The 16,396-nt window shown below is 34.9% G+C and overlaps 1 protein-coding gene across 4 annotated transcripts in view; it reads right to left on the bottom strand.

The window, feature by feature from the left end:
- Positions 1-16,396, bottom strand: part of if (inflated) — a 175,750-nt gene that overhangs the window by 10,888 nt on the left and 148,466 nt on the right. For 3 of the 4 annotated variants that reach the window (XM_067784916.1, XM_067784917.1, XM_067784918.1), the window contains exons 6-10: positions 16,036-16,097; positions 13,542-13,590; positions 7,786-7,860; positions 1,700-2,088; positions 757-1,640 (exon numbers count right to left, since the gene is read on the bottom strand). In XM_067784916.1, coding sequence (XP_067641017.1) covers positions 757-1,640; positions 1,700-2,088; positions 7,786-7,860; positions 13,542-13,590; positions 16,036-16,097 — 1,459 coding nt within the window. The remainder of the gene's footprint in view (positions 1-756; positions 1,641-1,699; positions 2,089-7,785; positions 7,861-13,541; positions 13,591-16,035; positions 16,098-16,396) is intronic. The other variant, XM_067784919.1, reaches the window with a different exon arrangement.

Here is a 16,396-nt window from a genome sequence, read left to right as displayed (position 1 = left end):
CTGTCCACAATGGACACTTCAAAGTTCCGTGAGATTCTGAGCTTAGGGGACATTACGTCACGCAGTTGTAATGAGGGATTTCCTATGAATTTTCTTATTAGTTTCATATGCCCTATCATATTTCCTTGCTTCAACTCAGAAATATTTGGAAGTCTTAGTGCGCCTAGTGTTGTCTCTTACTTTATCAGAATAGAAGGAAGGTATTCCCACTAAAGCACTAAGGGCATCAGCAGGGACGGTTCTCATCGCACCCGTTATGCCAACTCAAACTAGTCGATGCAGTTTGTTTAGTTTTGCTGTTGCACTTCTTTGCGTGGCCTTCTGCCACCAAACTAGGGAAGCATAGGTGACTATGGGGCTTACACCAGTATTGAATGTCCAATATACCATTTTTGGACATATCCCCCATGTTTTGCTTTAGCTTTGCCTTCCATTTTCTAGGCTGCAAAGCTTTATAAAAGTAATTAGGAACATAATTTGTATGGTGTAAAGTGCAAATCAAAAAATAATAAATTTGTAATATTTTTTTGGGGCTGCTGCCCAATGTTCAATAAAGAACCAACTGCGTGAAAATGGAAGTTTAATTATTCCAAAAAAAAAATTTACTTCATTCAGCTTCTGTATATAATTGGCATTATATGCATGAACATATTCTTCGTTATTAAAAATTCATATACTAAACTGACGAAAAAAATTCTAACGCGAAAAATCAATCCTAGTTACCATGTTTTGAAGAAGTTTTTTGAGTGTACTTACATCACATCCAATTGCAAATCAGGGACACAAATATTATCCAATCCACAGTTCTTTTGTATGTTGATAGCATCACGCAAAATAATCTCACGATTTTGATCAATCACCGGTTCGAGCGCATCACGTTTACGTCTAATCACTGGTGCCATACGATGTCTACTACGCAAATCATAACGCATTTCAACCTCTAACGGTGTCAACTTATCCTGCACATTATCGACAATATAAACCGTTTCATTGCGACAATACGATTTACCATATTGTAAACTAATCGAGATATTGCGTATATTTTTGCCTTCATCGAGCAAGAAGAACATGCGCGGTTTCTTTGGTTTCTTAGCATCCAATACCCATGATACATCAAATTCTAAACTAACCGGCAAGTATTCACCTGTATAACTCCAGCATGTCAAAATCTCAGTACAAGCAACACGTTTACCATCACGTATCGTAGTACATTGGCGATCATCCAAACTAATCAATTTCGATTGATTAACAAATGAGGTCATTGCATTAACAGCCGCAACAGGACGCGATTTAAATATATAAACTTGATCTGAAGCATAAGCGCCTACAGCTAAATCCGGGTACGTATTGCCATCCATATCGATACCACCAGAGAGCGCGAAACCAAATGTGCGTGGATATGGCGCTGCTTCGACAATATCTTCAGCTTTGATAATTTGCGATGGTTTCCATAGTGGCCCATTGGGTGAACCATGGAATATGTACACAATACCACGTCCTTCGGGACCATCATAGGGTGCACCCACAGCAAAATCGCCAAAACCATCGCGATTTATATCACCGAGTGTAGTGAGCGCCAAACCGAAGCGACCTTTAGTATTGTAACCTTCGCGTATATGTTCAATGGGCCAACGTTCACCCTGTAATAAAATATAATTAAATATGTGTTCATTGCTTAAGTATCGCGCAAACCACTCACACTTGCCATCTGCAACAATACATAAACGCGTCCCACATCATATTTGCCTTCCACATTACCCTGTTCACTATACATTGGCGCACCAATGATCAAATCATCCAAACCATTACCATCTACGTCGCATGTCGCGAGTGCATAACCAAAATATTCACCAATCTGATGTCCAGTAAAATTGAATATATTTGTCATATTCCAATGATTAACAACAATTTTGCCATGTAATCCACCGCCACGTGGCATGCCAATGGCAATATCCTCGATACGATCACCATCGAAATCGCCAGTAACCATGGAATAGCCCAAATACGAATCATCATCGTGTGCGCTACTCTCAGCTGTGGAGTAAACTTGATTTTCTGGGCGCGTCACATCGTACGAATAGGTTTGACCTGCGAAGGATTCGTTTTGGAAAAAAGTTAGTATCATTGCACAATACTTTGGCTGCAATTTACTGGATTTGCTTAAAGTTACTTCAATTTTTTTTTTTTTTTTTTGCCTTATAAATCTTTTAAGCAATTAGTAGAAGCGTTCAATTGCTGGTGCAACATTATCTTAGAATTATATGAATGTTTTAATGGTTGCTAATTGAATTAGTAAGACGAATGCCAAAATTGTGTGGGAGTTAGTAAAAAAATAAAATAAAACATAGAACAACCACCAAATGCTTTTTAATTTAAATATACATACATATGTTCCTAATATACATACGTACATATTTTTCGCGAAATTTTTTTTATGAAATCAGGATATGATTATTATGTTTATAAAAATGGTATTTTGCTAATTTCATGATTATTTTTTTCTTTATACTCATAGGCAAATAAATTTGCCTTGATTCGTTCAGTATAAATCGGGAATAGAGACAGCTGGGAAGTAATCAAATTCTTTTTTTCTTTGTATTTCACTGTTTTTCTTCCGTTCCCTTTTTCGTCTTCCTCCTCTCGTGCATCTTCTTATTTTCATTCTCCCTCTACTTCTTCCAACTTCCTTCTTGCTACATTTCTTTCTTTTTCCTATTTTCTTTGTGTTCACTCCTTTATTATTTATTTATCTTACTCTTTTCTCTTCCACTCCCCTCTCCTCCTTTTCCACCATCTCCCTCACCGGTTTCTAGCGTCATGTCTCGTTGCCTCCTTCTCCTTTCCCTTTCCATTTACCACACACACGTCCCTTCCGTTCCGCCATATTTTATCCCGTGCCTTTTTATGTTTCACCATTTCTTTTTAGGCCTTCCTCTTCCCAATTCCCATTTCCCATTTTTTGTCACTCCGTCGTGGTCAAAAATTGTGCGAAAAGTGTTTTCAAAAAGTTGTTCGTAGCGCGGCTGCCACCCCTCGGCTCAAGTTTGTCAAAGACTTCGAGTGTATTTCTACTATAAAAAGGTTCTCAGTGAAAATTCGTCTGCCTTGCAGCTGCCGTTCGGAGTCGGCATAAAATATGTAAGTCCCGTCCCGGCAATTTTTAGGAAAAATTAAGAAGGAGCCGGACGCAAATGGGAAGAAAATCTCTACCTAGATCTCCACGGAGGTAAATTCCGCCAAATAGTTTTATTGCTGTTTCCCACTCCTCCGCTTTATATATAGGATCACTAAACCACTTATTAGGTATCTACTTGAAATAGTGGCGATCTAGCAATCTGGCCTTTCTCCACAAATTGACGTGGTATCGCCCACTTTTCCAGATTCGCATATCATCCATGAGACACGCACATATATACGCAATCCCGTCCAACTAATGGCCGGCGTATATTTTAATAGGGTTCTCTTTTCTTTCGCCCTCTCTGCTGCTCACTTCTCTCACGCGATTCACATGCCAACTTTTTCATAGTGGTTTGCTACTTCATCTATGAAATATGTTTTCCCAATACCTTTAAACCAAACCGAATATACTCGATATTTTAATTTTGGCAACGTTTTACAAGACGGTGCACCTCCTAATTTTTATCAAAAATTATCAAAGGTGGTATCAAAATACGCGTCTGGACCTCCGGTTTTAGAATCCGGAAACGAAAATTAAAATTTTTATTTCTGTCAAAAGATATAAGCAAAAAAACGGTTAAAATTTTCATCTGGTTGTTGTTTTTTGCCAGATTTGTTACACACACTAATGCAGAGAGGTGTTCTGCGCGCATTTAGTTTTGATCCCCAAACCGGTGTCGGACCCACTCAGGGTCATTTTTGATAAGCGCGGCCGAAGGCCGCCAACGCAGAAAGGTATTCTATGCAAACAAATATGGATCGGGCCCCATATTTCGGACCCTCTCGGGGTCATTTTACGGTTTTTTGTGAATAACTTTCGACAGAAATTTTTGATTTCCGCTTTCGGATTCTTAAAACGGAGGTCGAGACGCGTCTTTTGATACCATCTTTGATAATTTTGATAAAAATTAAGTGGTGCACCGTCTTGTAAAACGTTACCTTAATTTTGATTAATAATGAAACTACGAAATAAACTTTACTGATTCACAATTTTTTACTATTTGCGAGATGGCGGATAAGGATATGTCGATAATAAGCCAATAAAAAATCGAAAACAAAGAGAGGATTAGTCGATATCGACAACTCATCAAAATCGACAACAAAGCAATAACAAGCAGATGAAGTTTTTCTTTTGAAACTATTCCGACATGGACCTTAAATATTCTCGACATGGTTCGGATATGGTCATGAAATTATTGCGAAAGCAATCATGAAAAATTCACAGAGTAGGCCGCGAAATAATATCCAAACGGTTTTAAATATTTCTTAAACAAAAAAGTACCAAATTAATGTCCAAAACAATCCTGGAATAACAACGAAAAACTCCTAAAGTAGAACCACGATTACCGCGCAGATAACCGAATCAATCCCAAAGCAATACCAACATCACTGCAAAAAGATCCCGAATTTGTTACAAAACGGTGTCAAAAAAATGTCGAAATGATCCCAAAGTATTCCCAAAAACGTACGAAATTAGACCAAAAGGATTGCCAAATGATCTCTTAAGTTTCTAGTCATCATTCTGAAAAGGTCCACAACAAATTGCGAAGAAGAAATATTATCTTTAGATATAAAACTCCGAAATGAGCCTAAACGCTTTAAATTACGACGGGACGAAATTTCCGATTGTATTACTCGGCACATCTGATTGCTAATTTCGAACATTTGAATATACAATAAACTTTTTTATAGTTTCGTAAAATTTAAATACATCAAACAGACAAGCCATATTATTATATTATTTTGTGTTCGATTTTGTACCATCGATTGTACTACAACCGTACAATTAAATTGCTTCGTTTTATTTGAATGCGCACTCTGGCTATGTAGGTTACCTTATGCGGAGGGGAAAACACAGTTTGCTAGGAGTGATAAGGTTAAAGGGAAAAGGAGCACAAATATGCCAGTAATAAGTGAAGGACGCATTTTTATTCCTGTACCTCTCAGAAAACATTGGCGATTACCTCATAGAAAATATGAAGTATTTGTACAAAGAAGCTGGGTGAAGTCTTTTATCAAATTATCCTCTTGGGCTGTTGTGCTTTTCAAATAAGTCTGCTTTTTTTCAACGATAATTTTATGTGCACAAGCAATAGGCGTATTCTCTCTGTCAAAAATTCATAGAATACCTGCAACAACAACACACATTTGGCTCAATTACATGGTTGGCTCATCTCATCACCTGATTAAATTTTTTTATTTCACTGGTGTAGGGATTATCAAAAGTAGATGGCAAACGCAAAACGTAACTAACACGTTGACAATAGATTACTGCTGTGGTAGTAAATTTTTCATAAAAAAGTAGTTTCACATCACTTTAAGTTATTTTTTAGTAATTCCCACAACACACAATAATTGCAAAGTTTTATGTTTTCTCTCCATTCCATTCGCCTAAAACCAACATGTACATTTTGACAATCTGAACAAAGGTATGTTTTTGCTGTAAAGATGAGCCAACCGTATAGTTGAAGCATGACACAAACCAATAATGCAATAAAAAAAGTGATGTCAACAACATAATCTCAACAAATTTCTGCGCGCCAACTTTTTGAATATGCAAAATATACATTTTATGTTTAAATTTTGCTAAATGCAGGATCAGGTCGAAAGGATATTACTTGTGTAATAGGTGCGATCTCTGAGTGTTGTATATTTGGTCGAAAAAATTTGCAATATTTTCTAAGTTTACTATGCTTCTTAGGCTGAGAGAATTGCCCTAAGTTTTTAATTTTCTTATATAAAGTATTTAGAAATACTTTTGAAAATGTTACAATTCTTTCCTGAAGTTTTAAAAAACGTATCGACTATGCAGCGGAATCTCACCTTATATCGGGTTCCGTTCCAAAAACGCCCTATCTCAGAAAACTCTTGAAAACGGAATATCTCAGAATTCTATTGCAGAACGTGCTATGTCAGAATTCGTTTCAAAAATGCCCTATCTGAGTCTTAATTCAATATATTTTATATATATGGAGAACCAAAAAGAAATAATGAAAAGAAAAATAATTACATCTGGACGACTATGACATTTGCTGGAAAAGCAGCATATAAACTGGCAAAATTCTTTAAAAAATACAACACTAACACAGCGTTCTAAACATCGAACAATCTAGGGCAAAAACTAACAACTAACACTAACTCAGAGGATCCGTTTAGCAGCCACAGCGTATGCAAGCGCCAAATAAGAATGAGGTTCAGAGAACACATTAGAAATTACAACAAAAAACACGGAATCCAAACATTATACCAGAGTTAAACTTCGCGAATCACATGGTCGAAAACAGAAAACATTCGACGGTATAATAATAAACGAACAGATAAACACAATTTCTGACACAATATATGAGCCTTAAAACTTGTTTACAAGAAACAAAATAATCACACAGGTACAACAGATAAACACACAACAACAAATAAACACACAAAAATAAACGCTCTTAGCAACAAAGCCCCAAAGGAGGGCAACGACTGGAATTACTGATTTTTACCTGCCTCAGTCAGCCACACAAATCGATCAGTAAAAACCACCCTCGGTTCTGAATGAACACGCAGCAGATACACAAGCATCAGTTATGATAATACCTGCTCATGTACCTACGAACTATAAAAACAAGACAAACGAAAACAACACATCAGAACGAAAATCGACAATGATCGTGGCACAACGCCGAAACCGGCTTGTATCGAAACCAAATTCGACAAGGGATGACGGAAAATGTATCCACCCTGTCGGAAAATCAACAAAACAAAATAAATCAATATATTTTGGCTTAAGGCGTGGCGTTTATGAATAAAATCTGAAATAGAGCGTTTTTCCAGCAAATTCTGGTACAGGGCGTTTTTGAAACAAATTCTGATATAGAGCATTCTGGAAAAGTTTTCATAGATATAATGATATCGAAAAGGCAGCCACTTTAAAAAAAAGTATAAAATGCGTTTTGTACACAAAAGTTCTGCAAACTCTCAAACTATATTTGCTACCAAAAGACAGTCGCTTACACAAAAATATATATAAATTTTATTCATGGATATATAAATTAATACTAATAAATTTAGAATTTTGAGTTAGTATCGCAACCGGAAACCAAAAACAATAATTACAACAGGAGCCACAGAACCCTTGCGTTCAAATTTACATAGAAAGATAATTGTAACTTATATGTAGGCGGGTATATATGTATGCAATTGGTATAATAATTAAACTGCAGATGAAATTAAAATAAAATGTCGTGTATAAACAGAATAGAATCAGCGGCGATAAGAACAATATTAAGAAAGCTCTGTGCACAATATTTTGCAGTGTTTTTAATTTTTATGATATCGTAATTATGTTTAACATAAGCCCAGTTAACATGACCATTTATACCGCATAACTATTTATGTAAATATGTATTTACAAAAAAATTTATAAAATTTTGTTGTAATATTTGGATGTGGGTATGTGAAATTTCGCAGTTTTTGAATAATTAGCAAAAAAAAAAAGATTAAAAAGAAGCAAATGATATTTTTTAGTTAATCAACTATTATTATTGCAGATTTTTAGTGTTTTTATTTAATGAATTCTTTTTTAAACTTGAAGGAATTTGTTTTATTTTTTTTTATTTTTACCTCCAGTGCCGAAGGGCTGGTAAAAAGGCGGCTTATATGGGAAGGTTGCATCTGGTGATATTGAGTAGGCTTGTCCTGTTTTGTTTTTAGTTATTTTTTGTTATTTATTTTTGTTTTTTTGTTGGGACCATCAAAATATAACTCGGCGATATTTTTGGTTTAGTTTTAAAAATGATTTATTGTGGTGTAATTTTTTTTATGATTTTGTATTAAGTTGTTTGAACGGTTGATTGAGTATAGAACAACAACAAAATAACAACAACAATTTATTACAGTTGATTATTATTTTAAGTTTTATTTTATGTGGAAGAAAAGTGCAGTGTCGAGCAGTAAACGAGAAGAAGAAAAAAAAAAACAAATAATACGCATAAGTTAAATTACGAAATAAGACAATTATATAGAGCACGTAACAACAACTTATTTGCTAAAGAATATTTGCAAAGTCACACAGAAATCAAATACCTATAAAAAAATTTTGTTTATTCTTATTCCAAGTAGTTGATATTATGGAGCTCAATGCAGCTCTCTAAAAGAGAGCTGGGCTGCGCTTTGAAAGTGTTGAAATGCGCGTTTAATGAGAGTGAGTGAGGTTTTTATGCTTTAGGACACAGTTTTCATACAAAAATTTTACTAGTCTTAGTTTCAGGCGGCAAAGTGGTTAACGCACTCAAACTAAGGGCCGCACGGTTTAAGCTGCAGTTATGCACCGACGTGTGTAACGTACGTATACGTATGCCATACGTACACAAGTTTGAGTGAAATTTATGCCCGCAGTGGCAAAGAAGAAATGTTGCCATTGACCTGGGCTCGAATCGTAATATACGATCACGGATCGGCAACCATACGAAAGAAGATTACGTGATACATCAAACGTATAAACAAAATGGGATTATAACATACGATAGCAAACGGAACGTAATTTATTTTCAATTCACAATAAATTCTTCGATCCACATTAGATTGGATTGTATTTTTAGCTCACAATAGATTTTGAAATATAAAATATAAAGTAAATAACTGCGATGGATCAAATTTTATTGTTTTGTTTGAGCTCCAGTAATAGCGAAGGCGATGAAAAGATAGTCCAAAGGCGGTTAAGAGAGTACAGTAACCTTTGGGACTTATCGAAAAAAGCGCAAGCATATCATTTATGTATTATATCTTTGTAACAAAAAAAGGATTGCAGTTTCTTGCAGAGATTGCGCTTAACTTAAGAAGCTTTTAGTTACTTTCTAGAGAAGTTAAATTTGAAGCAACCCGATACCACAGCGGGTGTTTCGCCATGAATTCCGCCAATATTTCCTTTTGGCTTCGATTAAGCTTGTTTGATTTCGACCTTTGTTAATAATAACAGTTTGAAAATTGTTATTATATTTTACTCATTCATCTATTTTAACAATTTTTTTACATTTTTAACCAAATTTGTGTGTATACGATCGCCAGTTTTTGTTCGAATGAAAGTGGAACGGAACGTGTCCGTTCAGTCAATCCCCTGCAAAAATCGGGAGTACTCCATGCATGCATGTATAGAGTACGCGCTATGGACCAACCGAGTGCTCCAAAATTAACCACAATTCATACAAAAAATATGGTCCAATTAACATTGCGATGTCCTAGGACTGGACCATATACTCCAGCTCCGCATTACATCAGAGTAATCCATGGAGTACCCACAGTCCAATAAACATCGTGTAGTGATTGCAATCGTTAAAACGAGCAATGATCGGCTTACAATCCCTGCAAAAATCGCGAGTACTCCATGCATGCGTTTATTTCCGCAATATTTCAAACTTCAATTAAGTGTTTTTGCATAAGAACTTGAAACTGTCAACACTTAGCGCGCAAAAATTTACTAGGCAACTCTGTCTAGGGAGAGAGCGATCAGCTGACACATTCTTACGGAAAAAATCAAAATTGTTTTGATCTGTACGTTCCGGGCTAGGTACGTACGTGCGTTGAATTTCGATGAGCTTTCGTTTATATTGCGCATTCATAAGGTAGGTCATGTCAGCTGACACGTTTTTTGGACGTACGTTCGTGGGTAACTGCAGCTTTATACCCAATCAAATAATTTCAGAAGGGGTGCTTATAAATCTATTTTCCACGCCAGTATCTTTTCACACACGTTTTCGCTCTGTATTTAACTTTGAATAATTTAAGTATGTTTGCATCTCTCCATATACATACATGACTAAATTATTGGTCCTGTTATTGCACAATGATAATGCAAAAATTTTGAAAGCTACATAGTACAACAATAAATACATGCATGCATTAACTTATACAGCAGGATCACGATAATCGCATTTTATGCCACAAATTATGCGCTAACGTGATGATGCTGCATACATACATACATTAAACATCTATTCCAATGCATTCATACATATATGCACATATTAAGGCATACATATATGTATGCAGAGATCGACATATATGGCTAGCCAAAAAAAAAGTAATACCAAAATAAGTGAAATATTTTAACTCCCCTATGGACGCATGCGCGCTTACATTTTATGTCTATTTCTAGGCATACAAATACATATTCAGATACTCATCTGCATATTTGCACATTTACAATTTTATTTATATATAAAATAATTATGCAAGCAATACCTGGTTGCGTTTAGTTATCACAAACATTCACAATAAATATTTAAATATTTGAAATTAATTTTTTTCTACATTCATATATACTTAGAATATGCGAAGAAATCACAACTACTGAATATTTGCTTATTAAAAAAAAATTGTTTTCAAAATACACAAAATTTGTACACAACATATATGTAAATGTATATGTTTTTGCACCCCTGCAAGCAATTTCTGATAATTTTACCTATCCAGCGCTAAGGAGTAATAAATTCGATACGTTTTTACCAAAGTATTCATTTCAAATACAAACAAAAATAGGTACTTTAAGAGAAATTTTTTCCTCCAAGCAAATATCTAGGCGAAAAACAAGTAAGTAAGGCGAAGTTCGGGTGTAACCGAACATTACATACTCAGCTGAGAGCTTTGGAGACAAAATAAGGGAAAATGGCCATTTGCAAAATGAACCTAGGGTAACCCTGGAATGTGTTTGTATGTCATGGGTTTCAAATGGAAGGTATTAAAGAATATTTTAAAAGGGAGTGGGCCTTAGTTCTATAGGTTGACGCCTTTTCGAGATATGGCCATAAGGGTGGACCAGGGGTGACTCTAGAATGTGTTTGTACGATATGGGTATCAAGTTAAAGGTATTAATGAGGGTTTTAAAAGGTAGTGGCCCTTAGTTGTATATGTGAAGGAGTTTTCGAGATATCGTCCAAAATGTGGACCAGGGTGACCCAGAACATCATCTGTCGGGAACCGCTAATTTATTTATATATGTAATACCACGAACAATTTTTATTAAGCATACATATAGTAATAGGAGTAACGTGCCTGCCAAATTACAGCTTGCAAAACTTTTAAATTACCTTCGGTGCCACGCCCATTGCCCCAAAATTTTACAAATTTTCTATTTTGCGTCATAAGGTCAACGCACCTACCAATTTCCATCGCTTTAGCCCTCTTGGTAATGAACTATCGCAAATTTTTGATATCGAAAAAGTGGGTGTAGTTCGATTTCGTTCATTTTAGACAGCGCTCTGAGATGAGCGCCCAGGAACCTACATACCGAATTTCATCACGATGCCTCAAAATTTATTCAAGTTACCATGTTTACGGAGGGACGGACGGACGGACATGGCTAAATGAATTTCTTTTTTCGCCCTGATCATTTTGATATATAGAAGTCTACATCTATCTCGATTAGTTTATGCAGTTACGGGTTACCTTTATGCGAACAAAGTTAATATACTCTATGAGCTCTGCTCAGCTGAGTATAATAACTGTAATGTTTTGAATTTCCTTTTATCTCAATAATTGTTGATAATTTTTTTCAAAAAATGTTTTTCATTTCCTGAACTCGAATAAAAACTATTACGTGGTATATGGTCAAAACAAAGGTTTTTATCTAAATAAATAAAAATGTTGAGAGAATCCCAACATTTTTCTCTAATCTCTAAATTCGCAAGAACATTCTTTCGCACCTTTATTTGTGGAAGACGAATTTATTTGTATTTTTTGGATTAGTTGACCCGTTCAGTATAAATCTGCCAATATCAACTTTCCAAAGTATTGTAACAAATTCTGGGAAATTCCTGATAATTATACACTAGGGCGGGTTACGGGTTACCGTTATGCGAACAAAGTTAATATACTCTATGAGCTCTGCTCAGCTGAGTATAATAACTGTAATGTTTTGAATTTCCTTTTATCTCAATAATTGTTGATAATTTTTTTCAAAAAATGGTTTTCATTTCCTGAACTCGAATAAAAACTATTACGTGGTATATGGTCAAAACAAAGGTTTTTATCTAAATAAATAAAAATGTTGAGAGAATCCCAACATTTTTCTCTAATCTCTAAATCCGCAAGAACATTCTTTCGCACCTTTATTTGTGGAAGACGAATTTATTTGTATTTTTTGGATTAGTTGACCCGTTCAGTATAAATCTGCCAATATCAACTTTCCAAAGTATTGTAACAAATTCTGGGAAATTCCCGATAATTATACACTAGGGCGGGTCGATTAAAAATCGCTCATTGCTCTATGAAAATCGTATTCTAGGGATCAAAGTAAGAAACTTTGCCGAAGGAACCATACTCCTAAAACGAATTCTGATGTCCCCCCACCCCAATTTGGGTCGAAATTTGGGTAGGGGCAAATTTTGAAAAATCCCACTTTGACCCATTTGGAGTGCTCCAATCGAATCCAAATGTATGACCGACCCCCACTAACTTTGGAGGCCCAACCCACCGATGCCAGTGGCACACCCCCTGGGGGTTCGCTTCGAGTTGCTGATTATGTGTGTGGAATATTGTTCGTTGCCTTTTACATAAGTGTGGCTGCTTGGTTTTATGTGTACATGTACATAAGTGTGACTGCTTGCTTTAATGTGCACATGCACATAAGTGTGGCTGCTTGCTTTTTTGTTGTGCATTTATTTCCAAGCAGCACAGCGATATTAATATTCGCCACAGTATTCTATCGAATTAGTTACTTTCGTGATAAAAAATATAATCTTCCTAACACTTTTGGTCTTATCGCTTTAGTAACTTCTATTCCTGTCGAAATAGTTTCTAATGCTGCTTTCGTACCGGTTATGCTTTTGTACTGGTTACGCTTTTGGGGGACAGCTCTTCTCAGAGCTGATAAAAGAGTTCGCAACAATGGCGATCATTTCTTCAGAAATGACGTATCGAACAAGTTGCTTGCGCTATAAAAATGCTGACAGGGACTGTGCATGTTGTGTAAGTAAAAAATTATTAAATTCTTTTGAAGTGTAATAACATGTAACCAATCTGGAGCTCAAATTATTATTCAAATTCATGACTTAATTTTTTTTGTATAACTCCTATTAACTAGCAATTTTCGATATGCCTAGCTTAAACTTTTTCCTACTTATACTATATAGAAAAAATTTACCAACAAATTTAATAAAAACTATTTCAATTGGGAAAGCATTTAATTGTTATTAATTATCGTTTAGATATAATTCAGTGCTTAGCAAAATCTAAAACAGGACAAAGGGATAAAATTTATTTTGAACTGAAAAACTTGGAAGGGATTTCAAAACTTTTAATCATTTGAACAAACTACTATTAATACTTGGGTGGGGCTCTTAAACATTATGTACTTAATTGGGTACTGATAACAATTTTATTACCTTGCCAATACCAACTGCCTGGAGCACCGATATATAAACGATCGCCACGCTGAAAAAATAAAAAAAAATAAATAAGTAAAATTGTTATTAAAATAAGAACGAGACTTCAAATAGTATTATTATTATTATTATAATTATTATTATTATTATAATTATTATTATTATTAGGCCTGGAAGCACCGCGACCTTTGGGTAAAATCTATGGTGCATAACCTCTCAGCCTAATTTTGTATGTGGACGCTTTTAATGTATCTAAGTACCTCTTCAGGCTTTTTACCAATGTTGCCAGAAAAAAAATTTCTTTGGGGGGTGCTAGAATCTAGAAAAAAGGGCTAGAAAGGGCTAAATTTCTTCAAGAAAATCCAAAACCCGTTGCAACAAGAGCTAAAAGTATATGTATGTTTTTCAATGTAAGTTTTTAAATTTATTCCAAATCAAACTTAAACAAAGTTATAAAAATGGTACAGTAAACTCACCTAATTAAAAAAGGTACAAGAGGGGTATATAAATAACTGTTTTTATAGTTCATTTTATATTTTTTAATAACAAAAAAAAGATTTTTTTAACTTTCGTTTTACCATTTGGCGGTAAGGTATCGTTAAAAAGTAAGTAGTATTTTTCACACTGCTACGATGACGGCACTGATATAAGTTCGCCAAAAATACCACTTGCCAAAATGTTGGCCGATGAAAATTAATAAAAATTTTTTTCAATTTTTAACGTTCTCCGGGAGTACGAATCACCATTAAAATACACGTGTGCGATATTCAAGTTTATGTTGGGACGAGATATGTTTGAAGGGCCTTAGACTTCAAAATCTATGATTTCGTCCTCAGAAGTTGAATTATTATTACTGCTAAACTCATAAATATTTTTTGTGTTCAGATATTTTTCCACTGTATTTATAATCTCGTTATTTCATCAGTTTTCTTCATTTGTGAAATATGAAAACTTTTGAGGTTTTACCATTCCCAAAGTGTTTTCAACCGAAAAGAAATATATTTTGCTTATATATTGTGGGGCAAGCGTTGCCTTAATTGCTCTATTAATTCAATTATGAAGTCGCGATATATATTGCGTATCTTTCTTTCATTGAATTCGTCTATACATTTATCTTCTTTTTTAATTCGAATATATTCTTCAAACGTATAATGAAAATAAGGTACGGGAGACAAAAAATTTATTATAATCTGAAGTTGAAGGGTCGAAACTCTTGGAAGGCAACACTATGCTGTTGCACAAGCTGGAAAGCAAATGTACACCCTTATGACACAGTTTATCGATTAATGTTTTTCTTATCAGTTGAGTATCGAGTTGCCATATCATACATAACGAAACAAATAAAATAAAACCTCGACACACATAAAACACATTAGAAATTTCACAATACGTATATATATTTATATATATATTTAGAGCCAAAAAGGGGCAATATTTTAAAGAGGCCCAAAAAAAGAACCAGGGCTAAACCGGAATTTATGGAGCTAAACGGAAAAGAAATGGGCTAGATCTGGCTCAAAATGAGCCAAAATTGGCAACACTGCTTTTTACTCCATATCACATAGGGATTAAGAGGCACACCACCGAGATGGGAGAGTATCTGCCTTGCCAGAGCGAGTATGTGAACCGGCGTTTCAATCTCCAGCTCAAAGAAATGACAAATTTATTATCGGATAGATTTAAATTACTTAGGTGATATCGTAGACCACAGTTTCAAATAGTTTTTAAGCTGTTTTATTAAAAATCAACCAATTACACACAAAAATGTCCGCACAACTTAAAAAGATCCGGTACCCATGCGTTTACATAACATTTATTTTACTAGCTATGTTTGAAATAGCGGCCGCCGTGGTGTGATGGTAGCGTGCTACGCTTACCACACCGAAGATCCCGGGTTCTTGCCCCAGGCAAAGCAACATCAAAATATTAAAAACAAGTTTTTTCAATTATAAGAAAGTTTTCTAAGCGGGGTCGCCCCTCCATAGTGTTTGGAAATTACTCCAAGTTTATTTCTGCCATGAAAAGCTTCTCAGTGAAAACTCATCTGCCTTGCAGATGCCGTTCGGAGTTGGCATAAAACAAGTAAATTTTTAACAAAAAATCGTCATTATTCGAATAATGACAAGTAGTCGATTGCTGTGGTTAAATCGAATAACAGCTAGTTGATTTTGCAAAAGTTGCTTTTCGACTAGTCGATAATTCGCTTAATCGACTGTTAACAGGAGTCCTAATCAAACAAATACAGTCGTAGCTTAGTGCTGAGCCTGCAGGATAAGACTTCTCTAGGTCAAATCTAAACTCGAGGAAAGTAAGTTTTTAACTAAAAAAAATTATACAGGGGTGTCCGAAACGATCTTTCGAAGGATCGAAATATCATTAAAGCAGTGGCTGATGTGGTATATACTAAGATCTTACAATAGGCAAAAACAAAACAATTATTTGAAAACAATTAACAGACCATTCCCGATTATTTCCCTTTGAAAAGTATACTTACTGAGCTTGCTGCAGCGCTAAAGCCAGCTTGACAGGATCCTTGCCTATGGTAGCCCCAGTTGTCTGTAATAGAGAAATTAGTAATTTTGTATAAATTATAAATTATAAAAACTTTTTAAAATAAAAATGTATATTTTTTTAAAAAAGTAGTAAAAGTAAGATTTACTTTCCTTTAATAATTTTTTCAAGTATAATGTCTAAAAACCTTAGTATGTATTAGGTCTTTGCAACTGCCCTCATGCACACATATATACCCTGAAGGGAAAATCGCTAGTTCAAAACTGGTGCGCTTCTAGTGCATGCAGAATGGCTACTAATTCACCCTTTATCTTGTTTACATGCTTTTACCTGGCGAATTTAAC

This window comes from Eurosta solidaginis, chromosome 4 (assembly GCF_040869045.1).
Source record: "Eurosta solidaginis isolate ZX-2024a chromosome 4, ASM4086904v1, whole genome shotgun sequence".
Taxonomy (NCBI): Eukaryota; Metazoa; Arthropoda; class Insecta; order Diptera; family Tephritidae; genus Eurosta; species Eurosta solidaginis.
The sequence above is the reverse complement of the archived record's forward strand: the minus strand, read 5'-3'. Positions and strand labels throughout refer to the sequence as shown.